The sequence below is a fragment of the Narcine bancroftii genome, chromosome 7, assembly GCF_036971445.1.
Source record: "Narcine bancroftii isolate sNarBan1 chromosome 7, sNarBan1.hap1, whole genome shotgun sequence".
Taxonomy (NCBI): Eukaryota; Metazoa; Chordata; class Chondrichthyes; order Torpediniformes; family Narcinidae; genus Narcine; species Narcine bancroftii.
The window spans coordinates 11919733-11947561 of record NC_091475.1 but is presented as its reverse complement, the minus strand read 5'-3'; the positions used below and the strand labels follow the sequence as shown (position 1 = coordinate 11947561).

General features: G+C 42.0%; 1 protein-coding gene across 12 annotated transcripts; it reads right to left on the bottom strand.

The window, feature by feature from the left end:
- Nucleotides 1-1578: 1578 nt before the first annotated feature.
- On the bottom strand, nt 1579-27603 carry zbtb21 (zinc finger and BTB domain containing 21). 12 transcript variants are annotated; one of them, XM_069888823.1, is made up of 5 exons: nt 11785-11929; nt 10166-10347; nt 8980-9351; nt 6671-6787; nt 1579-4861 (listed from the first exon to the last, which is right to left on the bottom strand). In XM_069888823.1, the coding sequence occupies exon 5, from the start codon at nt 4847-4849 to the stop codon at nt 1679-1681; it is 3171 nt and encodes a 1056-aa protein (XP_069744924.1). In that variant the 5' UTR covers nt 4850-4861; nt 6671-6787; nt 8980-9351; nt 10166-10347; nt 11785-11929; the 3' UTR covers nt 1579-1678. The 12 variants fall into 12 exon arrangements, with proteins under 12 accessions (XP_069744924.1, XP_069744925.1, XP_069744923.1 ...); XM_069888824.1 differs by lacking the exons at nt 6671-6787; nt 11785-11929 and adding an exon at nt 27560-27603; XM_069888822.1 differs by lacking the exons at nt 6671-6787; nt 11785-11929 and adding an exon at nt 25419-25587.
- Between the last annotated feature and the right edge of the window lie 226 nt (nt 27604-27829).

The window sequence follows — 27829 nt, the reverse complement described above, 5'->3', positions numbered from 1 at the left end:
TCTGAATCATTTTAATGGAAATCACAACTGGATGCAGTTCAGGAAAAACAGAACTATTGTCATTTTAATCGGTCCGGATCTGCCAGTATGATGTCAATACGGTACTCTGTCTATCGCAGAATCACGTCATACGATTCATCTTTGAATGTTAAACCAAAACTAACCCGATGTCTTTCTATTAATTCCATGTACAAAAATACTTCATTACATAAAGTATACCCATAACCTGAGGTGGAGGATATTGAATAACCATTTACGTCAATGGCAGATTCAGTAAAAATTTAAGTTCTTAGAACCTGGCACAAATTCAATGGCCAATACGTTGTTCACTCTCCTGCACTACACTATTGACCTTCCTGAGTATATTAACAAAACAATCACCCTAATACTGTGCCACTGCATTTCATTGTTACCTCAAATTATAATAAAAATACTTTAATTTACTACAAATTGGCCTGATTGGACATTTTGTCCACAACTCTGAAGACATATCCTCTTCCATGATCCCACTTATCTTCATTATTAAAAACCATTCTTTCACTAACTTTGAATTCACTGCAAATTATCTAAAAATTTCAGGTTATTAAAGAAACAAACCTGAACATTGCTCATCATATAAAGAGAACTTTGTAGTGGGAGTAAGTCGTAGACAGTGCCCATTCTGCTGTTCTCCATTAGAATTCTTTTGGTGAAGGAGTAATGTGGTTCCTGGACATAGTACTTGGTTTCTTTCTCACACCTTTTGGAACCTCCGTTCGTTGTTTACTAATTTTGGTCCTGGCCACAGTACAACTTTTTTTTAAAAAAAAAGAATATCACTGTGCATTTCAAATCGTACAATGGAAGCACAATTTCTTCAATAGGTACAGTATTAAAAAGAAAATCACTGAATGATCAAGAGTTACGATATGAAAGAGGATAATACCCATCTCTGTCTGCCTGTAGGTTTTGGAGTCATCGGTTAAAATGCCACTTGTTGCAGTAGATTTTCATCCATGGCACTAACTGGCAGAATGATTAACCACCAAGCTTCAGTTTCTTCTCCAATCTCCTGACTGGTTTGAGGTTCATTTGTTGCAGGAGTTCTCAATAATGACAGGCTTTTAACTTGTTAAAGTCTACATCCAATTGTTACACATACCATGGATCTTTAATCAGTGTTCACAATCATAGCTTTGCTGTACTGAAAAAATATACAACATTCCGTACGAATCTAGTCAAGCTACCCAAGTCAATCTGTCAAAACAAATGAACCAGTAAATGTTATTTGAGTTGGTGCTCATGGAATAAAATTGCTTTGATGTTACTGAAACCTTATGTTATTCAATTTTAAAAACACGTAAAGCGGCCATCTCAGTACGTCAACAAATTAAACTGTACTAACTCAGACCTACTTGAACAATGATTCTGTAATACTAGTAAACTCCCATCATTTAAAATATATGCTTCAGTTTAGCACCAGAGTAAAAATGATTGATGTTAAAAACAAATTCTAGACATTTTACTTCAATATCAGGTTTATATTACTTCATAACTTTCTTACTCAACTCTTATTTTACTAAATATTTGGAGAATAGATTATGCATTATATTGCCTTTTATTCAGACCATGTCCTTTGCACCTTTGCAGCTAAATCTAGTGGAATTTCAAAGAAATTGCAGGAGACTTGAATCTTATTTCAGTTGTGAGTCTGTTCATGGCTCCACAAACTGAAAGCAGTCTTAAAGGTCCTGCGGCAAAATTTGCACATGAATGGTCTTTCAAAGGTCGCTGCTGCAAGAGGAGGGGCGTGGGAAAAAAGCGGGTCTGAGGCTTGTGGGCTGCTGGACCTGTCTGAATGATTTGAGGGGTGTTCAGGGTCAGGGGAGTGCTCCTGGGGCAGTGGCGGAGGGGGAGGAGCATGGGATGGACTCCTTGAAGGTTTGGAGAGCTCAAGATCGTCTGTTGACTGAGAAATGTGAGACTGGAAGTGGCTCCAGAGGCGGAAGTTGGTACGAAAGGCTTTATGGCAAACGTGGCAAATGAATGGCTTAACGGCGCACAGCAATTCCTGATGACGCTCCAGCTGCTTGTGTATCGTGAAGATCTTGCCACATTTTTCACATGGCCAAAGTCCATGCTCTCCTTTGTAAGTTAGGTCCTCTGGTTCCCCACTGCAACTGTTTGATTCAGAGGCCATGTCTTCCAAATGGATGGGATTAGTGGAGACCACATCAGGTAGATGATTAACTTTAGTGTTTGCATTTCTGCGACTAGAGACACTCAGATCTTCAGGAAAGCAAGAGGAGTCTTCAGAATCAACATACATAGGTTCTGAAGAATCACTGCATGCCTCATATTCCTTTAAAGTACTTGGGCTAGCTGTGGTGTTCTCCCCAACTTCAGACTGAGCTTCTTTTGCCAAGACACCATTGTGACATACTGGATCTAAGCAAGATTGTTCAACTGGGGCCATTGTATTTTCATTATGGACTTCGATTTGATGACGCCAAATGCTGAAAGAGGACTTAAATGTCCGGTTACATTCTAGACAGGTTAGTTTCTTGTATTCACACTGACTCTCGTGCTCTTGCTTTAGTTCTCTGGAACAGAACCTGAGACTGCAGTAACAGCAAACAGTAACATTCCTACAAATCCTCTCATGTTTTGTCTTCTCTGTCATCGATGGCATCTTGGCATTACAATGCTCGCATTGATGTTCAATATTATCTTCACTCAAATTTTCAGTAATGCCTTGTTCTTTTGACTTGAAGGCCTTATTGTAAAGCTTGCAAACAAAGGGTTTCTCACCTGGGTGAGACTTCATGTGCTGCCTGTAACGTGACAGGAAGCGGAACAGCTTTCCACATGTTGTGCATATGTACACACCTTTAGTTGCAGATTTTAAATTCTTTTTGAATCCTTGTTCTGATCGGAGGCCTGGGTAACTAGGAGAGATCTGCTTGCGCCGCAGCTTGTGATAAAGGGCTTTCTTGATCTCCCTTTCACGTATCATATCACTCAGTTTCTTTTGAAATTTTTCTTCTGAAACTGCATTGGAACTGGTAGCTGCCGATGGATTGATAACCACCCCGTGTTGTGTTTGGCAGTGTGTCCAAACTTTGAAATTGGTAAGAAATCTCTTGTGGCAGATATCACAGGCATATGGTTTATCTGGGTTATGATACATGTCAACATGGCGGAAAAGGCCTGCTGTAGATCGGAAAATCTTGAAGCAGGTTCTGCATTTAAATTGCTTTCCAGTTACTGCTGATTCAGGATCAGAATATTCGTCCTTGTTCTCATCAGTCTTCAGATCTGGATGAGCATCGTCTGGCTTAGGGCTTGAACTTTCCACAAAGCTTTGTGTGATGTTGGGAGAATGTTGGAAAGATTCTGATTTTTCATAGGAGAACTTTGCATTTTCTGCCTGGAATCGCCTCTTCACTGGCAGCATTGATGTTCTTCTGTTCCTCTCTACATTTTTCACTGAGAATTCCTTACTGGTGGATGGCGAAGTTTCTCCCACTGTAACCTGAATGATATCAGAAGTATCTGAGACGGGGCTACAAGGTTCTGTCTTTATTTTAATAGCCATTGGTAAAGAAATGGCTTCAGTTTCACCAGGTCGAGATACACCAAGTTGTTTTGGTTGACAATTCTGACCAACCTGAGGCTTATCTTTTTGAAGTTGTGGCTTCAATGAATCTAGTGGTTCATGCTTACACATTGATGATCCGTAGTTTATTTTTTGATCAAAAGAGTAACAGGGGACCTGACTATCCATTGACAATGATCTGCGAAGCAGACTCTTGACTAATGGACCACTGCTGACAACACTCTGGCTGTTAGACTGCAATCTTGGAGGCTGAACAGTGGTGCCCACTTTGGAGTAATAGAGCAAATTATTTTCTTCTATTCTACCTGAATTTACTGTGTGCACGGATTTTTGTCGGGAATATGCATATCCTGTAGTTCCATGAAATGAGAATGCAGGTGTTAACTGTGGCCTAGATAGGGACTTTCCATTGACCAAAAGGTCAGTCAGACTTTGGCTTGATTCAGAAACTTTGCCACTAAAACTTGAAGTGCCATCCACACTCATGGAACTTTTCCTATCCCACCAGAATCTCATCCTGCTTTTACGATCTTCCAGAGATTTGATGGCTTCATGGTATTTTGTATCAAGTAAAGTCCCACACACATCCTTAAATAATGGTTGTCCTTTGTCATCCAATAGATGGGTTGCATCAACATCTCTGAGCACAGCACTGGAACTTGCTCTCAGGGCATTGATCAATGATGACGATTTGAAACTGTGCCTTGATTCTTCCTCTGATGTTTTATTTTTCTCCGTGGAATCTCCTCCCTTTACTACAGATTCAATGTTATTTTTATCAAGGTCATTACGACTCTGACATACAATGACACTCCGTGGCTGGGAACAACTTCCATCATCAACTTTGTTCAGCTTTTTAGTAGTACATGGTGTGCAAGAAATCTGAGGAGTCTGTGATGGAATGCTAGTCAGAAAAGAGATACCAAGGTTTCCACCCAGATCATGGATGGCTGCCAGACTTTTCTTCTCGACAAAGAGGGACGAAGAGTAGATGTAATTCAGAACACTCTCAAAAATTGGTGCTTCACAGAGATCCAGCTGGAAGACCGTCTGGCTCTCATTCTCTTTTTTAGTAAACAAAGCCCGGAAGTAGTCACTGCTGGCAGCCAGAACATTCTTATGCGCCCGGAATTTGTGATCACCCACAATTAGGACTACATCACACAGTTGGCCTTTTAGACGATCTTCATTAAGGGCACTCAGAAGAGAGATGGCATGTGCCGGATTGATGTAGTGAAGTAATCCTTCCATCGTTTGTTCCAACTACAAGAGAGCAAATGAACATCAAACATCAAAAAAGAAACCACATATCACGAAATGTTGCTGCTTCAAATTCAGGTACAACCACAGAAAAAAAAGAGCTCTCCATTCCAAGAAAGACTTGAAAAGATTGCAATGCTCTTTATCAAACACTAGGGTAAGTCTAATAGTATGTTACTGCACAGCTAACGAACCATTGTTAACTAAATTACTTAGGAACAGTCATATTTACAAATCAAGAGGACATCAACTTCAAGCTTGATTGATATCCTTGTCCAAAATTAAGTATAATGTATTTCGGAAATGTTGCAGTCAATCTTGTAGTTGCAGGAAATGGAGGGAAGAGATGTAAACTTTCATCCCCCATAGCAAAGGTTCCAAAGTCCTTGGTTTCTTTCTCAACAAGAGATCCAACCAATTCCCCTCCACCTCTTCAACCATCATCCTCCGTCTGGCACAACTTGTTCTCACCCTCAATAACGTCTCCTTTGACTCATTGCACTTTCTCCCAAATGGGTCCCAGCTTTGCCTGCCTTTTTGTTGGCTGTGTGAAACAACCATGCTGCAAGCCTACACAGGCATGGTTCCACACTCTTCTTTCACTACATTGATGACTATATTGGTGTAGTCTCAAACACCCATGATGAACTTGTCAACTTTATCCACTTTGCTGCTAACTTTCATCCCGACTTCAAATTCACAGCTCATCTTTGTCAATGCTCTCCCCTTTCTGTCTCTATTTTGGAAGACAAACTCTCTACAAATAATTTCTTCAAATCCACCAACTCCTGTAGTTACCTTGACTACACTTACTCACACCATGTCCCCAAAAAGAATTCCATTCCTTTCTCTCAATTCCTGTCACATCTTCTCCAAGATGAGGTCTTACATTCCATAACATCCGAGATGTCCACCTTCTTCTTCTTTAAAATAAGTGGCTTCCCCTCTATGGCCATCAATTCAGAACATTAGCCTTGGTCCGCTACACACTGAGAGATGCAACAAAGATATGATTCCTCTTGACCTCACCCATCACCCCACCAGACTCCACATCCAACATATTAACCTCTAATTTCTGCCACGTACGACGTAATCCCCACCATCAGATACATATTCCCCTCTATGCAAGGACCCGCTCCCTCTGTGAATCATCCCTTCCCACTAACCTCTGTGAATCATCCTTTCCCACTAATGCCACCCTCCCCCTCCGTGGCCATTGGAAATGCTCTATTTGTGCAAACACTTCCTCCCTCACCACCATTCAAGGGCCTTAAATATGCTTCCAAGTGAAACAACATTGAACTTGTGAATCTGTAGGTGTTATCTACTGCGTCTGGTGCTTCCATTGTTGCCTCTGCTACATCGGTCAGTCTGGACACTGACTGGGAGATTGTTTCATTGATCATCTTTGCTTGGAATGGTGGAATAATGAGGACCTCCCAGTAGTCACACCCCATTCCCACACTGTCAAGTCTGTTCATCGCCACATGCACTGCCATGCTGAAGCCACCTGCCAAATGGAGGAATAACACCAAATATTCTGTCTGAGCACTTTCCACCACCTGCCATTAACATCGACTTTTGCACTGTTAGGCTCCACCCCATCTCTCCCTTTTCTTCCAGCTCCTCACTCCCTTCCCTCTCCATTCAGAGAGCAACCCCTTTCCCCATCACTCAGCCTTTTTCCCTTCTGCGTTCCTACCCTTACCCACCTATGATCTCTTAATTATTGGCCCGTACTCCTCCCCTTGCCACTTCTTCCCACCTCCCCCCTCTTTTTATTCAGGCACCTGCCTACTTTTTTGCTCATACCTTGATAAAGGTCTCAGGTTCGAAACATTGGTTAAAGATCTTTGCTTCCTATGGATTTTGTGTGATGTACTGTTTTTTTTTCCAGAACTTCTTTATATTATAAAACAATCAGAGTATCTGCAAACATGCAAAACATTCAATCAGATGTATGGGATTTGCCCTTCAATACATTGCCAAAGTGTATCAGTTTTCCTATTCGAAGCAAGTAGAGAAGGAATTCAGCTCGTCTGGAAGAGATGTATTGCAGTTCATGAATTTACCTTGTTTCACCTTTTTGGATCAAATGGAGTGCAAGCCCCACCTGAGGCTCGAGCTTGGTCCAGAATCATTTCATCAACAAATTTAGAAATTGTCCCCTGTACATCTATATCCACTATGTTAATACATCAAATGTGAAGGTTCCAGCACCAATCTTTGGAACACCATTGACCTGTTTTCTGTCCTTGTGTTGATTTTTCATCTGTGCTGCCACTACTCCTGTTATTCCATTGACCAACCTTCTTAACAAATATATTTTATATAGTTATTTAGTTTTGTTCTATAAAGATTGTCAGTGCTGCTGCAGCTGTGATATGACCGCCCTTGCCGCAGGTACAGACCCAGGAGGTGTGTGGAACAAGGCGCATCTTCCAGTGCTCCTCTACAGGGTCTGTTTGTAACACTGATCGACCTATATAGGTTTAAATGGCCTGTAAAACAGGTCCAGAGGTATTTTGTTTTAAATCAGTGAACCCATAGAAATCTGTGCTGAAAATGAATCCTACGCTTGGCAGCCGAATACCACAAAGTTTGTGTCTCTGGGGGAGCAGCGGACCATTACAGGGCATCAGAGCGGGAGACCAACTCCCTGCCAAGAAGCTTGGGAGAGGATTCTGTAGGGTAAGAGACCACAGTAGTGGACCAGCAAAGAGCTTGGCAGCTGAAGGACTCAGACAAGGCTATGGCTGCCTGCAGAGACTGGCTCATGGAAACCTGGTATTGAGACCAAGATTTAGGAGGGTGGCAAGCTGGGCTCCAGAAGGGCAATGAGCATTAACAGTTTCAGTTCAGAACTGGGGCTGAGGATCACAACTTGGATGACTGGAGTTTGGGTTCACCGCTGCAGCAAATGTTTGGCTGTAGAGGTGACAGGAATGCAGGAGGCAGAGACATTTGAGGAGGTGGTGGGATCCATGAACAATCAATGTCTATAAAGGGACTCTCTTTTGCTTCTCTATAGTGGCGCTAGACTACATGGTGTCTCTTAATGTGTCTTAAGCAAAAACTAAAATGAACAAATTTTGTGCAATCAATAATTTTTCTCCTGCTGAAACAAAGTTGTCAAATTCAGAAACTCTTGAAGAGGGATCAAAGTTTTTCCAAATGTGCCTCCAATTTTACAACTTCTCTACTAAATGAATTAATTTCAGCTAGGAAGCTAACATTCTGTATGTCTAATTATGGTAATTATGGAGTTCCATTCATCATCTCTACTCCTGATCTTTCTTTTTTTTGATTTTTCCCCCCATAAATATACATATGAAAATTTTCCATTTTCAAAATATATGTGTGTGTGTGTGTGTGTGTGTGTGTGTGTGTGTGTGTGTGTGTGTGTGTATAAAAAATATATTAAAAACGTGTTCTTACAAAAAACACAACAACCCCCACCATAGTATAAATCCGTACACTGTCAGGGCTTACAGTTGGGTTTAAAAAAAGAGGGAGGTCACTTATATTTTTATAATAGTAGCATCTTTTTTTAATTTATATTTGTGCCCCTTTATAATCCAAATATGGTTGTCCTATTTTTATAAATACATCATATTTGTTTTTTAGATTGTATGTGACCTTCTCCATAGATATACAACTATTCATCCATCTTCCATATAGCACAGTAGCCCACAAGCCCGTGCCGCCCAATTTACACCCTCGGTATATTTTGAATGGTGGGAGGAAACAGGACAGAGCGCCTGGGGAAAATCCATGCAGACACTGGGAGAATGTACAAACATTCTTACAGACAGCGTGGGATTCAAACCCAGGTGCTGTAAAGGCGTTGAGCTAACTGCTACGCCAACTATGCCACCCTGATGTTTGGCTTGTGTAATAATTCTACAGTAATCTATCGTCTGCACGCTGCTTTGAGATGTACAGAACAACTCCAATTATCCAGTGGTCAGGACCAGACCTATTTTGGATGACTGAATTTTTTGGATAACTGGTCATTATTTAAAAACTGCCCAGAAGCAACAGCAAATCACTTGTATCAATGTTTAAACATCAGCAAACAACAAGGGAAGGCTTTTTAAGCATTAATGTTTAATTCTCACCAAAAAAATGATGGCTGCCACCGATCCCCGACACGTCCACAACGCCGCCTCTGATCACCAAGACCTCCCAACTATCACTGCTGATTCCCACCCGCTGGTGTCAATCCCTGCGGAGGCTTCCTGTGCCGGTGAGTTGGCAGGCTCCTGTCACCCTACGGGCTCGTTCCAGCAGGGGCTGTTCCAGCTTCACATCGTGGTTCTTGATGTTGGAGTCCAAGACAGACCCAGTCTTTGCACACTCTTCCTCCTCACTGTCACTTCCCCACTGTGGACCCGCTCTTGTCGATGATGGTGGGACAAGGGATTCTTCCGACTGTTCGCGGCTAGGAGACAGTGGCGCACAGTTTGAGAGGGAGTGTTGAATAGAAAAGTCTGTAGGGGTAGGTAAATAAGAAATGGAAAGAGAGAAAGGAAGGAGTTACCTGAAACAAGGACAATCGTTCTAATTTCATGTCGGGTGATTCCCCCCCCACCCCCCCCCCCACCAAACTGCGAGATCAGTTCGGCTCAGAAAAAATTTCAGATAACTGAGGATCTCTGATTATTTTGGATATCCTCATTTATCTGAAAAATTTCAGAGTCGAACAGGTCCAAAAAAATTTGAGATAAGTACGGATTTTGGATAATCGGAGTTGTACTGTATGTATTTAGAATGGCTACATATGCATATAAAACTTCAAGTCCCACAAGCAATGAAATGAATAACAAAGTAATTTTATATTTTCTGTCCCAGTTTAAGAAATGTTAGATCTGAGGAGAAAAATTAAATAGCTTCAAGATTTAAAAAAATGACATTCAAATTATTCCAACTTGTAAACAATTCACCAATCCTACCAGAACAGACATACTGATGTGTGCACAAAATGAAATAATGTTGAATCTGAAATAAAAGCTCTCAAATTCAATATTGTTTTTATATTAAATTTAATGAATTGTTATTCCTTTCAATAACTCGGATATTAATGGGTTGATGAAATAGAAGTGCATCCAGATTGCATTTACATCAACTTTTCTGGTCTTTGCAAACCTACTCTCCGTTCTTCCTCTATTTATCCCTGTCTTCTTTCTTCCAGCTCTCCACCCCCTTCCCATTTGCTGTTGTGTCCTCCCTCCCTTGTCCACCTACTGCCTCCTGCCTGTGGGACTCTGCTCCTCCCCCTCCCTACCATTTTGTTCAAGCACCTGCCTGCATTCTGCTCATTCCATGATGAAGGCCTCATGCCCGAACTGTCTACAAAAAGTACATTGTTTGATGTGCTGAGTTTCTCCATGAATATGTTTTTATTCAATTAAGGGCTTCCGCAGACTTTCGGACTATATTCTTGCTTTACATTCTCATGTTCTGCAGCTCTTCACACGTTGGAGAGTCTTGGATATGGAACACAAAAATGGCAGGAAACAAAATGCTTTCCTTTAAACATGCAGTTGCATTGGCAAGGTATATTTTCATCAATTGAACCACAAAGAAACATCTACTCACCAGTCATTATTTCCATTGATAACTCACACGAAGTAATAAACTACAAATGGCAGTCATCTAAAATTACAATGATGTTTCACTATTTCCAGTATCCACACAATAGAGGCTTTAAATTGCTGAAGCATTCAGCCCTCAGTGTAAGTTTTGTTTGAACTGCAGTAGGATACATTTGACGGAAAGAACAGATGAATGCTTATTTCAATTTAATTTGTCACAGGTCACCATGGGCCATGTGGAATATATATTTTTTCCTCCAACCACTTTCTTACTGAAGGCAGGTCATCTGAGAATTAGAAAAATAGCAAATGTCTGCAAAGGGTGAAGGTAATGTTGATTTCAAGATGCATATGGCAAGTGTGGGAGGTGGAGTTTTGCAATATTTCTCTTGTAGAGATCTTAGCAAACTTGAACCTAGCCCTGTACAAATTGATGCAAAACTATAAAAATGTTTAAATGCTGCGAATGCATTTCTAGATTGTGGACAAATGAATGATATATTTGTGAATTTACATGTTAAGGTACAGGGTAATTAAGTTCATGTTGATTATCATCTGATCCTGACAAAACAATTACCTAACTTACAAAATTATTGTATCTTTCTGAATAACGAAGCAGGCTAAAGAAGCCACACAGCCAAATTCCACTTCAGAATGGAAGTCAGAATGAACATGGGAAACTCTCCTTTATTTTGCCAAAAATGATAGTTAAAGATTTGTTTACATTTGCCAAGTAGCCCAGGAGCAGACACAATCCTGGAATTTAATAATCACTAATGCCCTTAGAAGCAGTGGAAATAGTTCAAATATAAAATATCGTATGCAAAGCAGGCTCAAAAGAGAAATGGTTCTAATGTTCTAAGTGAAGCTCTGTGAGGAAATTCCAAATAATGTCAAAAATTCTAATACAAAATGGTAGCCTTGTTTTTGGATGGGCTCGTCTGATTAGCATTACTGCATACCAATAGACATTCCTTAATATTTTTAATCCTCAATGGTGAAATTTCCTTTTCAGGTGGATATTGTGTATTTTTAAGTATTTTTCAGGTTTTGCAGCGGTAAAAGGCAGCTGAAATTAATTACATGAGAGAAACCTTAAGCTCACAAATTCAGATTCACTTCTCCCATGCTCTAAATTTCATTCTACATTGACTTTGTAACTAAGTTCGTTCCTTAAATCCTGCAATATTCAGTATATCATTAAGTCAGTGAATGCTTATATCAGAGCGTAGACAGTTAATATTAACAGGTTATGAAACATTACTGCTGAGAATGAACAACCTTCACTAAATAGATGGAATGAATTTATTCACGTGGCGACCCGCTTACCAGCAAGCGAACTGACTCGCAAAATGGTGGACGTTTTGTGGAAAATGCAGGAAATTGACCTGCATCCAACACAGGTTTTTATCTAGGCTGATGACTTCACTTCCTGTCCATGTGACAGAAGCAGTGATGTATCTAAGTCCAACATGCAAGCCTGGAGATGTCAGTCTTGCACTTGACTCAATGGTGTGTACACTGATGTCTGTAAGTAGCTCAGTATAGAATACTTTGCTATGTTGCTGACCTCGATGGTTCCAATTATATATTGACCCCAACATGGAAAATCTTTCTTTGATGTAGCTCTGAAACTGCCAATGTTTTGGACTTCACAACCATGTGTATGTTTGACCAAGCAGAAGGCCAATTCCAGTTGAGGCAGGTAACGTTTGATTCTATGTGTACTACAATGCAGTAAGTGCCCTGGATAAAGAGGTGGTATGCTGAGGTTCTGATTTTCTGCAACAGCCTCTGGAGGTGGGCAAGTATATGCCGCTCAAGAGTCTGCTCATCCAAACCTTTGGTCTCTCACAATGTGAGCAAGTGTCCTGTTTACTTCATTTAGATGGCTTGGGAGACAGGACTCTTGAATGAAATGCTGGCATTAGTGCAAGGACATAGGCTTTCTTGGAGGAGTTGCCAGAATACATCACTGAGGATTTCAGTGACCCATGGAGAGTTGCAGCCTGTGCTGACATTCTATGGTGGGCTAAGCAAGAAAGTGTGACATCTGTAGGACATGTCACTAGATCTGGCTCACAGCAGCAAGACTGTGCAACTCTAACATTAGACCAGTCTATCACATCTGATGTCAGACTGCAAGTCGGCCAGGAAACAATGGGATGAAGATGGCAGCCATTGGTGTTTCTACCATCAGCAATAGACATAGAAGCTCACTGTTGCCAACCTCCCCGTGCGTTTTGCTAATGGCTGCAGCCTTTTTCATGTCTGGGATAGACATTCCAGCCAGTGTTTCTTGGTGGATACAGGGACTGAGATCAGCATGCTTCCTCCTTCAGGGTGTGACACACGCACCTGGGTCATCATTGAAACCTGCAAACTGCAGTACTATCCAGACATAGGATCCCACTTCAGTTCTGCGATACTAAGTTCACGTGGATATGCACATTGGCCATAGTCACACAACAGCTACTGGGAGCTGATTTTCTCAAAGCACATGGCTAGAGGGACAAAGGCTGTTGATACCAACACTTCCAGACCTTTGCCCTAGGCGAGGCCAAGCTGCTAGCCCTGCATTTAGACTCAGTTACACTTTTGGAGAATGAATTCGCCAGGTTGTTGGCAGAATTCCTGCAAAAATTCTCCTTGGCGATGCCAAAACATCGGGTGCAGCACCACATACCAACCAAAGGGCCACAGCTGCCCGAAACTTACAGGCTCTCTTCAGATAAACTTCATCTGGGCAAAAAGGAGTTTGAATAGATGGAGGACATGGCTATTGTACAACATGGTACCCAAGGCTGCAGGCAGATGGGAGATTCTGCGGTGATTGCCGCAGATTGAACAAGATTACAGCACTGGATCGTTACCCAGTACCGTACTTACAGGACTTTGCATCCAACCTGTAGGGAGCCTGCATCTTTTCCAAGATGGACCTGGTCCGGGGGTATCATCAAATCCCGGTCCACCGGATGACATTCCAAAAACAGCTATCATTACCCCCTTTGGCCTTTTTAAATTAAGAAGGATGCCCTTTGGGCTCAAGAATGTCATGCCGACTTTCCAACGTTTAATGGACAGAATGGGATGCAATCTTGACTTTACCTTCGCATACCTAGATGACATACTTATCGCTAGCTGCAGTCGTCAGGAATATCTGTCCCACCAGCGCAAGGTCTTCACTCATTTGAATGAATTTTGGCTGACCATCAACCCGGCCAAGTGTCAATTTGGGTCAGTGACCATCGACAAACACTGAGCAAAGCCATTAAAGGCAAAGGTCGAAGTGATCTGAGCATTCGCTAAGCCTAGCACAGTTAAAGGCCTCCAGGAGTTCTTTGGAATGGTGAACTTTTATCGCCGGTTTCTACCATCAGCAGCTCACATCTTCACCCTGCTGTCAGGAAAGGTAAGGGATGTCACTTGGGAATTGTTGTCAGCATTTGAGAACACCAAGGAAGCACTGGCTAATGCTGTATTGCTGGTCCACCCAAGAACGGATGCCCCGACAGCCCTGACAGTGGATGAGTCCAGTATGGCTGTAGGAGGGGTGCTTACAATGGGCATTGTAAACAATTGGCTTTCTTTAGCAAGCACCTAAGACCACCAGAACTCAAGCTTTTGATCGAGAATTGTTGGCACAGTACCTGGCTATCAGACATTTCAGGTATTTTCTAGAAGGCAGGCATTTCACGGCTTTTACGGATCACAAGCCACTTACATTGGCCTTCACTAAGGTATCAGATCTATGGTCGGCTTGTCAGAGACATTTATCATACATTTCTGAGTTCACGATAGCCATTGAATACATCTCAGGAAAGGCCAACGTAGTGCAGATGTGCTGTCTCACCAGGCCATACAATCAGCGCAGACATTAGCCCAAGAGGTGGAAGTGTAAAAGGCAGATGAAGAAATTCTGCATTACAGAATAGGAGAATTGAACCTGCAGCTGGAAGAAATTCCGGTTGGCCTGGGGGAGCTCAAACTCATGCGTGACGTATTTATTTCGTCCTCAGCCAATTGTCCCGGTGGCCTGGAGGTGGCAGGTATTTGACATGGTACACGGGTTGGCACATCCATCGACCAGAACGAATGTCTAGATGGTAGCCAACAGATTTGTATGGCATAGCCTTCGAAAAAAGGTCAGCAAAGGAGTGAAGAAATGCTCTCGTTGCCAGTCAAACAAAGTCCAGCAACACACAAAAACCCCACTACAATCTTTTGAGCCAATGTATCGGAGGTTTGACCATGTACACTTGGACAGTGTAGGCCCGTGTCGGTGTTATGTGGTTCTTGTTTTCTCACTATAGTGGATCGGGCCACACAGTGGCCAGAGGCAGTTCCACTGGTAGTCATGACTATCGACATCTGCACCAGAACCTTCATTTCCACCTGGATAGCACATTTCAGTCTGCCAGCTCATCACATCTTTTTTTAAAATTTTTTTTTATTTTTCACACTATGAACCATACTAACCAAAATACACACAAACATTTCCCTCTTGAATATACAGTGACATTTTCTCCCCTTTTTCTCCCTCCCTTCCCTCCCTCCTTCACCCCCCCTCCCCACTCACTCAACGTTCAACCTATATGATACATTAAACCCATTAAACAATGTCGTCACACAATGAAAATAAACAAGAAATTTGTGTCTTCTACTTTTACATACTGTGTCAGTTCATTTCGTCTTCTTCTCCTTCTGTCATTTTAGGCGGTGGAGGTCTGCGGTAGGACTTCTCTATTGTGTTCCATGTACGATTTCCAAATTGGTTTGAATACTGTGATGTTATTTCTTAAATTATATGTTATTTTCCCAATGGAATACATTTATTCATTTCTATGTACCATTGCTGCATCAGCACATCACATTTGATGGGGTGCCCAATTCACATCAAGCCTGTGGTCAGTAATGGCCACCCTGCTTGAAACCAAGTTTCACCACACAACTGTGTACCACCCACAATCCAACGGACTAGTAGAAAGGTTCCACAGGCATTTAAAATCGTCTGCAGGGATCTAACTGGGTTGACGAATTGCCATGGGTACTCAGGCATAAAAATGGCACCCAAGGACGATATAGGTGCCTCGTCAACAGAGCTGGTCTATGTCTATGGCACGCCCCTGATGATTCCAGGAGAATTTGTATCAGGCTCGTAGGAGACACCTGCAGCGGTCTGTGAAAAGCTCGGTTCTTTAGCACCCATACCGACACCTCAACGGGGTAAGGCTAGGTCCTATATATCCAGGAACTTTCAGGATTGCAAGTATGTTTTCATACTGAAAGGAGTACACCGAGCACCATTCCAGTGTCTGTAAGAGGGTTCCTTTGAGGTACTAAGACACAATGGTTTGATGTACATTTTGGATGTTGGAGGTAAAGAGGAACCTTTTGCAACTAACTGCCTCAAACCTGCCCATCTGGATCTAGATGGACCAGTCGTGGTTCAGATGCCATGGCAAAGAGAAAGGGTGTCTAAACAAATAAAATCTTTGGGGGTTCACACCGGGATTGCTGGTTCTTGGCGATGGGGGTCATGTGGCGACCCACTTACCAGCAAGCAAACAGACTCCCAAAATGGAGGACATGTTTTGGAAAGCACAGGAAATTGACATCCAACACAGGTTTTTATCTGGACTGATGATGTCACTTCCTGTCCATGTGACAGATGCAGTGTATAGTGTCCAGCATGCAAGCCTGGAGGTTTCAGTCTTGCAGTAGACTCCACAGTATGTACATTTTTGAGATTTTCTAAACCCTATTATTAATGCCATGGTCTCAACCCAGCTTTATCAATTATTTGTCATCCTTATTTCTAATTCCCCCCAAATGCCTACTAATACTCTTTTTAATGTCCTTTCAAGGTAAATGTCACCCTTATTTTCAGTTAGCTACAGATGTATAATTTCACTTTGAACTCAAAGCAACCTATCTGTTGAGACAGAGGATGCTATGCTGTCATATGGAGCAAAACACTGGATGAAGGGTCTAAAGCTGAAATGTCAGCTGTTCATTTTTCTCCACAGATGCATCGCAGGACCCCTTCAGTCATGATGTTGTGCTAACCTCTGTAAACCTTCTCCATAACAATCTAATTTTTCCCCTACCTCTCATTCATATCCATGTGCCTATCGAAGAGACTTTTGAATGCCCCTATAATACCAGCCTCATCACTACTCTGGCAATACATTCCAGGCCCCCATCACTGAATAAAAAGCTTACCTCTGACATCTCCCCTGAACTTTCCTCACTCACCTCAAACTGATGTCCTTTATTTTATCCCTGAGAAATCTCTTATTTATTGTCCCTTAATTTTATGATAGTTTTTCTTTAAGCACCTATTCACCTGCAACAGTAAGAATTTTGTTGAATATGTACATGGTACACTGTGTATGATGACCAGTGATTATCATTATTCCACCTTCTCTTGACCAAGCGGAGTTCACCCAGCAGCTTGTGTTTTGTATTGGTTGAGAAATGCAATTTATTTAAATTTATGCCATCTTTTATTTAATTTCTCAATCTTTGTTCACTTTCAAATTGGATACTGCAAGATTCCTAATTAACATTGCCTCAGCACACATGCCCATTATAAAAATGGCCAACTTAGGCAATGGTCTCAAATTATTTTCAAGAACTTGCCCACTCTTAACCCTTGAGATGATGACCAACAATTCATTAACTTTGGTAATTTGATATTGATGAAGAGCTCAAGCCTGAAATGTTGGTTATGTATCTTTATTTTTGCTATACTGTATACAGTTTTTGACCAGCTGAGTTTCTCCAGCATTTTTACATCAACTGCATTTTTACAAAGTCTGCAGACTCTAGTTGTTTTACTTCTTGATATTACTAGTGCTGGACTAGCAGATCTTCCAAAATATTAGATACTCTTCGTTTCAGTAACCAAACACACATTTATTTCACTTTTTTCAATGACATGTTATACAGCAATACAAAATTTCCAGTGAATTTGGCAAGTTTAAGAGGGCAGGAAATACACATGCAATTTAGATTCATGTTCCAGTGGCAAACCTACCCATATTTCTGACCCTGGGTGTCTTAGTCCCCAAACTCAGCTCTGGATACACATCTGATGCACAGTTCAAACCCCTGCCTCCTATGGAATATTTGTTCGCATTCTAGACCCTTGCCTCACATTCTGTAATGATAAATAAACCATATACCAATCCATCATTATTTACAAAAAAAATCATATTGCTGAATTATCATAGTTTTATTGTACCCAGATACCAAAAACTCACATGCATAGCTTCTAGTCTCTTAACAAATATTCAAAGGTCCATCTGGAAGGATCATTTTCACATCAAGACCGTTATCAAGCCAGTATGAAAAAAAGTAAGAGAGATGGTGAGACAGGCACTTAGGGGTGATAGGTGGAACCAAGTGAAGTGAATGATGATGGGCAGATGGAGCCAACTAGAACAGAGGGCAGGGAAACAGCCATTTTTCAGGTAGCCCAGACTTTTGTTGCTTTCTCACTTTCATCTCACCAGATGGGTTTTCTTTCCCTTTATTCATCACTCTTCCAATCATCACCACCTTCCTCTCCATTACCTAGATCTGTTACCCTCTCCCACCTGGTTTCAACTGTCCATTGTTAACCTGGGTTTCTTTTTCCTTATCTTTTCCATCGCGTCCACCATCTGGTTCCATAAGACCATCAGCTCTCCCTAAGCTAGTTCCACATCACTTTCAGTCTCTGTCTCTCCCATCTTCCCCACCTAGCTCCATCAGTCCATTTTCCCCCTTATCTGCCTTCACCTATCACTAACTTCTGTCTCAAAACTGCCCCCACCACATTTTTGTCCATTATCCCCCATCCTGTGTAGCTTTAACTCTCATCTACTATCCCCATCTCACCCTTCCCACTCACCTCTATCCTGGCCTCTAAGCTCTCAATCCTGATGATACAATAAGACATAGGTGTGGAATTTGGCCATTCGGCCTATTATCTGCCCTGCCATCCCATCATGATTTACTTTCATTTTCAACCCCATTCTCCTGCTTTCTCCCTGTAATCATCAATTATCTACCTGATCAAGAACACATCTACCTCAGACTTAAATTTTCCCCAATGACTTGGCTTCCACAGCCATTTGCATCAACACATTTCACAAATTCGTCACCTTCTGGATAAAGAAATTCCACCGCTGTTCACAAGGAACATTTTCTGGGGCTGTTCCCACTGGTCCCAGATTACCTCACTATAGGAATTAACTGTTCCACCACTCTCTCCAGGACTTTTAGTATTCAATAGGTTTTCATGAGATACCCCCTCATTGTTCTAAAAGCCAGCAAGTATAATCCCAGAGCCTTCTAACACTCCACATACAAAAACCCATTCACCAAATGTGTTAATTTTAAAAAATATAAATGGGATTTATTTTTCTCCTCACCGATTGAGAACCAAAGGTTTGAGAATATTGCGATCTGTTAAGGAATGGAACTCAACTTCACAATCTCTCTGGAGACTTCTTACCAAAATCCCATGGAGAGGCCTCAGAATTAGCAGAGCAGGTTAGTTTCACATCAAAACTGTGCTCCAGATTAGGATTAGGCAATGTAATGAAAGATCAATATTTTTTCTGAATTTGTGTAAATGCAAGGATTTATTTCTGCTTGCAAGTTTTGCTGTATTAGAAATGTTGATACTTGGATATGAAAATCAGGCAAGAAACATTCAGACTGGAGTCCAGATGTTGGTTTTGCAAAAAGATCCCAATGTGGCAATTCATTAGATCATTTTAATTTAAACTTGTTTCTCTGCCAGGTTCTGGCAAACAGATGAGCTGTCCACAAAAGGAAAAATCTTTTTCATTTGAGAACAAATTTAGAATTAGTAGCTGGAGGTACCTCACTTACACAGATTGATTAAATTTGATTTTTTAATGAATCATGTGCTTTTTATGATAACAGAGCCGAACCTTGGTGTTGCCAAAATTTCTTACCTTTATTTCTACTTTCTAGCAATTTCAGTTTTTACTGGATATTCCCCAGATACTGGAATTAAGGCACATTGTATTGAATGTAATGGCAGAGATGGTGATAGAGGCAAGTATAAAGCATGAACACTTAAATGAACAGGAAAGAATTGGAAGCATTATGGACCAAAATGGGATTATCATAGATTTGCAATTCAGTCAGCATGGATGATTTGTGCCAAAAAGGCTTTTTCCATGCAGTAGTATTCTATGACCTGCAACAGTGACTGTACTGGCCATCTAACCCACTCTATCAATGGGAGCTTAAAACATCAGTGTTGCTGCAAGAAACCCTTAATAGCCTCACAAAACTAGATCTTAAACAGTGCCTCAAAAACATTTGTCAAGATTGATAGAAAGGGGAATTTGTCTGGAATTGGCTGGCAAGAATATTAGTGTAAACTATAGGATTGTAGCATTTGAAAGGCTTCAAGGTATATACATGGAATATGCAAGGTGCAGAGGGATCATGTTTGGCACAGACAATTGAGCTCAAGGCCTATTCCTATGTTGCATTCCACATTCATGTCGAGCAAATAGGAGTTGTAAAGCATACTTGTAAAGCAGATCTGGGATGCTCTGAAGGTTGTGATAATTATCACTAATGGAGATTTTTGCCTTTTCTAAAAAGAATTACCAATATTGATGCGACGAATGTGACAGGAAAATCAATAGCATCTGCAAGCACAAGGAAAAGGATCAGCTCTGTGGGGCATCTGTAGGTTGAGGTGCAGCAGAAAACCCAATACCCAAAGAACATGTGGTGGATGAAGTGTAGGGAGCTCAGCAAATGATCAAACACCATTTTATGCACAGGTTGTTCAGCACCATGAAAGCCATCTATAGACCTCATGTAGCCCATCAAGGCCCCACCCTAATACGAACTAGAAATTGAGAGGCAGTCAACGCCTGATAAAATTAATATTTCAAAGACCTCAGTTATGAGAGCCTTTGACCCCATCCCACTACAGCATTCTCTAATCACCCTTGGACCACTCCTAACTGACTGATTAATCGACAAGATGTTTCAGGAAGCAGAGCTTTGGGATGTGATTGTTGAAGAGGACCCTGGGGAATGTTGTCACCCACAAGATCATCCATTCTCAACGGGGGCTACATGGCCTCCTCTGGGAGCCACAACAAATTCAAGGGGTGAGGGGAGGCCACAAACTGAAATCATAAAATAAAAAAAACCTTTTTTTTATGTAGGTGGTAGAGAAGTATTGAAGAAACCAACCAAATTTAACTGTTTCACAGGGAAGAGGGCCCATAAATTTTGAGCAGAGTTCTAAGGGGACCACACCCAAATGAAAATGGCTGCACTAGATGATATTCATTCCAGTGGACAACAAGGAAACCCTCTCTGCAATGATTACAGCATTTCTGATATCGTCTGGAATGACTTCCTCTTCCCAAATGTGGCCGATGAGGTTGTGAATTTGTGACTAAAACTCCATTCAAAATCAATTGAGAACAAGAGTTCAAGAATTCTGATATCTCAGTAGAACAGTGTATGGCATTCCCACTGAAATCCTAAAACTCAGCAACAAATGTACTGGAATAACAGCACCAATTCCACTTCACGAAAATCCTCCAATTTCCATGGAAATACAAAGGACACAGCAGCAGTGTCTTCTCTCAAGCCAACTTCCCCACTGGTGAGTCCCAGTTACACACAGTTTTTATAAAAATTGTTTGCATCATAACCATATATAACCATATAACAGTTTACAGCACGGAAACAGGCCATGTCGGCCCTTCAAGTCCGTACCGGTTCACTTGAACAACTCCACTAGCTCCTCCGCAAACTCTTGAGGAAGTTACAGGAAAAAAATGAATAAAACATTAATCAAATATCCATTGCTAATTATATAACAAAAATACTTTTATATTTTTCTCCCCATCCTCCCTACCTCCCAAAAGTAAGAAAAGGAAAGAAAGAAACACCTACCATTTAATATACAATAATATTAGCATAGATAATCATTAATTGTTATTAAAAATTACTAATTAAGAGGAGTGGATAGCTATGTTGTTCACATGTACAATATCAGTTTCCAAAACATGACATACCACTTGCAGCTCTGTTACAAGGAGAGTCCAAGTGGACTAAGGAGAAGATTCAAGGATGTGCTTGGGGTTTGAAGAAATGGCACATCTGTGGTGACTCCTGAGAATCCATGGCCTCTGCTAGAGTGGAAAATATTACTGAGAATATCACAGCCATGCTTGGTCCTACTTGGGTGGCAGAAGCAGTGGAAATCTAACAAATCAGCTACACACCTGGTTAGCCATCACATGTCCTATCTGTGGAAGAGACTACAGTTACTCTATTGCTTCCATTACCCATTTCAGCATCTTGTGTGGAAATTATCCTCAGTCCCAAGAACTCTCAGAAAATATGCAAAGAACTTTTAATTCACACTGATGAACTTTAGGAATACAAACCTAATAATGAAATACATGAAGAGTTGCTTCTCCAACAAAATTGTGCTTTTATTCTCACTACAACAAACCTAATAATGAAATACATGGAGAGTTGCTTCTCCAACAAAATTGTGCTTTTATTCTCGCTACAACCAGCCAGTAACATGTGAAATGGCTTTAAATGACAAGTCTTTGGAAAAGGTACAAAAGATATTTATCAGAATGCTGTCTGGATTGGAAGGCAAGATATATAAAGAAAGTTTGGATGCTGAGGGGAGTCCTGATAAAGTTATGAAAGACACTGATAGCGTAGACTCGGGTAAAAATGTCACAAGCGATACCACATGCATTTAAATTGAAGCAGGAAAAGTTAAAAGATGTCGTGCAGGTTAAATTAAAAAAAAACAATGGTAGGTACCTGGAGTGGGCTGCCAGGGATAGCGGTAGAAGCCAAATATGTAGGAAATGGAAGGTTATGGATTGAGTGTGAGCAGAAGAGATTTGATTTAATATGGCATTATGTTCAGTGTAGACATTGTAGGCTGAAGAGCCTGTTCCTGTACTTTACCACTTCAAGTTCTATATCCAGGAGTCAAACACCTATCACTGTATCACACTGCCTCTAACAATAAAAGTTCACACCATGGCCATGGAAATCATGAACCACAGGCAGACATCAATAATGAAATTCACCATGCCCTTCACTGCACGTGCACAGCCTTTTTGCCATTTGAGAAATGGAGTATTTGAAAATTAAGACCTCTTATCCCTCTAAACACCTTGCACAAAAACTATTCCCTCTCCTCTTAGACAAGTCTGATAGAAATATGAGCTTGCTAACAATTCAATCCCCCTTGCTGCAATTGGCTATCTTCTCCTCTCTTGGTCCTGATCCAGGATCTTGTCTGAAAATGTTGACAAGATGTTTCACTGTGCACATGTTTCTTGACCTGCTATATTCATTCACTATTTCACAGCAGGGCCTGTTTCAAAAAATGCTGAACAGTGGGAGGGTCAGAATCTATTGTCATGAACAAGTCACGAAATTCATTGGTGTGCATCAGCATCACAGTGCAAGCATTTATATAAACCACCATATAAAAATAAGTAAAAATAGTTCATGGAAAGTCAAAGTAAGGCACTGATCATTCAGGAATCTGATGGCAGCGGGGAAGAAGCAGTCCTTAAGCCACTGAGTGTTCGTCCTTAGGCTCCTGTATTTTTCCCCCCAATGGGAGCAGAATGAAGAGGGCATGGCCTCGGTGGTGAGGGTCTACGAGAATATAGACTGCTTTCTTAAGACACTGCATCTTGTAGATGTCCTCGATGGAGTTATCTGGTGCCAGTGATGTTGCCGGCCGAGTTAACAACCCTTTGGAGCTTTTTTCTTGTCCAGAGCATTGGCACTCCCATATCAGTGACGCTACCAGCCAGAATGCTTTCCATAGTACACCTGTAGTAGTTTGAGTTTTTGGTGACATTATAAATCTCCTCAAAAACCTCACAAAGTATAGCCCAATGGCGAACCTTTTTCGAGATTGTATTGACATGGAGGCTCCAGGACAGATCCTCTGTGATATTGGATGCCCAGGAATTTGAAGTTCTTGACCCTCTCCTCAACTGAGCCCTTGATAAGGATTGGTTCACATTCTCCTAACTTCCTCCTGAAGTTGGTTTTGCCAACGTTGTGTGCAAGTTTGTTAGTGTGACACCACTCAATGAGCTGATCTATCTCCTTCCTGCATAGTTCCTCAATGCAATTTATGATTCTGCCTACAACCATTGTATCATCAGCAAATTTGTATATAGCATTGGAATTGTGCCTACAGTCATGGGTGTATAATGAGTAGAGCAGTGGGCTAAGCATGCAATATTGAGGTGCGCCTGTGTTGATTGTCAGTGAGGAGGAGACTATGTTTCCAATTCATACTGTGGTCTGCCTACTACATTGAAGATTAAGACCTGATGGAATACGAGCTTGTTAATAATTCAATCCCCTTCTCTACAATTGGCTACTTACCCTCTCCTCTCTCAGTCCTGATCCAGGGTGCCCAAGTACATTTTGTTACACCTTGATGAAGGAAGGGCTCAAGCCCAGAACATTGGTAATGCATCTTTATCATTGCAACATGAAGTATGATGTTTGGCCTGCTGAGTTTCTCCAGCATTGTGTTTTTACTTCAATCACCATGTCTGCAGACTTTTGTGTTTTACTGCTGGAGGAACTCAGCAAATAGACTTGCCTTGGTCCTCACTTTCCACCCCACCAGCCTCTGCATCTGATCCATCATTCTGCAACATTTCCGCAACTGCAATACGATCCAACCATCAGCCACATCTTCCTCTCCCACTGCTTTCTGACGGGATGTCTCGCCGTGATTCTAGTCCGCTCTTCCCTCCCCACCCATCCTTTCACCCACCCCTCCTTTGGCACCTCCCTTCCATGTGATCCAGAATTTTACTTTCTTCCTCTCCAACCTAATCTATTGTCTTCAGTGCACTCTGGTCAGTGAGGCTAAACAGAGACTGGGCACCTGCACTCTCGGTCCAAGCAAGAACTCCCAACTATTAGTCATTTGAATTCCCACACACATATCTTTTCCCCACCTTTATCTATCTTCCCTTCACACTTTATTCTTGATAATGGGCCCCGAGGCTTTACTGACCTTTTACGTGGATTTCCTCTAGTTCTTTGCTCCCCCAATCAGAATGAGATTGGGATTCTTTGGTTCCTCAAATCCCTTCAGTCAATTTCTTCCCATCAACCCTCTCGTTGCTTACAATCCTCGAAATGCAAGGTGTTTGTTTTATATGCAAAAATAAAGTGTACAACGAGCATAACACTCCAGAATTGAGGTAGCACGTCTCAGGTCGCACACCTTAACCTTTAACATTGTATTTCTCCAAAAACTGCAGTTTCCCCTCTAAAACACCAGTTTAATTTCAAGTCTTCAGATTCACGTGTTCAAACATCAAACAGAGCTGATTTTGAAATGTTTGAGAAAACAAACATTTCGTATAAGCAAGTCAATGAAGCCCGCACATCACCATTCTTGTACATTACACAGCTGCAAATAAAAATATTTAATGGAGTAGTTCCCATTCAGTCAACAAGGGTGTATTTTTAAAAATAACTTTGTTGGGAAACTCAGAGAGTTCTCTTTTTTAAACAAATGTAACTGAACCCAAGTCAATAAATAGAAAGGAAAACCAGCCAGCTCGCCTTTTGCACACGTTAAACGCATGCGTCGTGGTGACAATCTCCCCCCCACCCCGCCCCGCCCCTCCAGCCTTGGACCGCACCCGCTGCGCCTGTGCGCCACCACCGAGACGTCACGGAGCCCCCGTCCTCGCATGCGCAGTCGGTCGGCACAAGCCCGCCGCTCACGGACGGAGGCGGGGAGGGGAACTGCAACTGCGAGTTACGTCAGGGCAGGCCGCGTTCTCTCTCTATCCCCTCACACAGACAACTCTGAGAACTTCCGGTGTTCCGTCCTGCTTATTACCATAAATTCGGTAACTACTCACCTTCAAGTGCGTCCCTAACTTTGGGCAAAGGCCGGCGCAAAGCCCTCAGCTTCCGTTCATTATCTTTTTGGCTTTAGAATTTAGTGCCGCGCGCCGCCGCAGTGATTCCATCCATCTTGAATTTGACGTCATCCCACACGAAGGGATGAGGTCATTCCATGGACCGCTCGTCATGCACGCCGCTTTCTGATTGGCTGAGCCTCCGAACGGCAGGGGCAGGGTCTCTACGTCATTTCCGATAGTGCCAGTCAATCAGCATTTCGGCAGGGAACCGCGGAGCTCTTTAGGCAGGAGGATCAGTGCTGGATCAGTGCTGGATGGCTATGATCTCGGTGCAGAAGTGGATCAGCCCCAGGCTGAGCTTTAGTGAGGCCTCCTCCGTTGAATGGAAAAAAGTGATTAGCCTTTGGGCCAGATGGCCTCACCTAGTGTATGGGCTGGCACCCTAACCCGAAGGTGCATTCGCAGGCCATGCCCCCCACCAAATGAGTTACTGTCCCCCACCACCCTCAGTGCCCCATTCAGCCGCCCTCGCCACCCACCACCCCAAGCCAGCGGTCATGATCAGCCATGATCTAAAATGGCGGTGCTGGCCCGAAGGGCCAAATGGCCTATTCCAGCTCCTATTGTCTTTTGTTATCTACCTCCACGTTGATGAGACGAATGGTTCCCCCTCCCCCTACCCACTACCAGTCGGGGTGTTGGAGAACATCGCGCGTGCTCCTTCCAGCGGGTGCATTCTCGCCATGGGGGGTTTCTTGGGGGGGGGGCCATGAAGCTGGCCGCCGCTCTGTTTGGTGTCCCAGTCACTTTTCAAAAGACCAAGCACCCCTGGGTTTGGCATTTTGAAGCCTTGATTGACGGCTGGACCCAGGACTAACGTGAGCCCATGTTGACAAGTGGTTACACTGGTGTTACCCAGTGGTTGTGATGGGCCCCCTTTCCTTCTGGGCCCCATGGCTTCAATTTACTCAGCCTAATGATTAATCCGCCACTGTCTACAAGTAGGCATTTAAATGTGTATAATGCTATGCATACGTTATGTATTGCAAGGAATGGAGAACTCCTTTCTGTTCTCAATCACATAATGTAAAGAGAGTACTCAAATAGATTGGTTGAATGGAATAGATAACTATCAGCCAAGGTGTATACGTGCTCAGCCTCTGCAAGAATGCTTGCATCTGTGAAAACATGCTGATTCCTCTGTCCCTATTCCACCCATGAACCCGCGAGACATTCTTGGTTTTCAATCTTCATTAAAGAACAAGCAGAGATAGATGGAAGTGGGAAATGGATGTGGAGGGAAAAGGGGGAATAAGAGAGGGAGATGGAAGAACTGGGGAAGGGGAGGAGGAAGGAGCAAGGGCAAAAAGGGAGGGGAAGGAAACGGGGAGTTGGGGAGTGAGAATGTGCACAGGGGAAAGGAAGAGAGACGGGACCAGAGGGAGGGAAGGAGGGGAAATATTTGGGGAGAGGGATGATGAGAGGATAGGGAGAGAGAGGGAAGGTGAATAACAAGAGGAAGGGCAAAGGAAGAGTGAGGAGCAAGGAGAGAGGGAGGAGTAATGGTAGAAAAGAGGAAAGTGAGGGAAGTAGAGAAATTCAGAGATAGATGGAAATTGAAAAGGAGAGATTGCAGAGGATAAAATGGAATCAGACTAGAGATGTCACGTATGTACTCTGACAATAAATCTGAAACCTAATCTAAGTAAGGAAGTGGATTTAGAGAGTGAGTGAGGAGGGAATTAGGAGAGGATAGAGGAAGAGAGAGTGAAAGGTAGTGAGATGATGGGGAGGTAAGAAGGGAAAGAGGGGAAGAAAGGTGGGAATAAAAACTGGAAGAAAAGGAAAAATGCATTGGATATCAGAGGTGGGCAATGTGGAGAAGGAGGAGAATTGGAGAGAAGGACAAATGAACAGAAAGGGGAATAAGTAGACAAAAGATGGGAAAGGGTGAGTGATTGAAATAGAGAATAAATAAATTAATAATAAAGGGGGTGTCTGTAGTCTATAACTTTCCGCTTTTAAGCTGGACAGGAAACTTAACTAGACATGTATTGGTTAAATTTATTCTTGACACAATTGAATGATTCATGAATCAATCAATAAATAAATACAACCCATGTTATCCTTTAACTTACCAAAATAGGCATCTGTACAACACCAGGACCTCATCTACTGATGTCAAAAGATATTTGATGAGTAATGTATGCCTGTTGACATCACACTAAGCAAACTGAGATGACTTCATTAAATTAAAAGTGGTAGTTTTAAGTCTTTAAATATACAGGGAAGTTCAAATGAAGCAGTATTTATTGTGGACATGATGCAAACCAAAAGATAAAGAAGTTAATAAACCTCAAACAAAACTAGAGCTGGAAGAATCTAATTCTTTTATTGCTCCTTCTTCC

Excerpts from the sequence above, each read along its gene's own strand:
- zbtb21 (XM_069888824.1), bottom strand. The coding sequence starts at position 4,849 with ATGGAAGGATTACTTCACTACATCAATCCGGCACATGCCATCTCTCTT.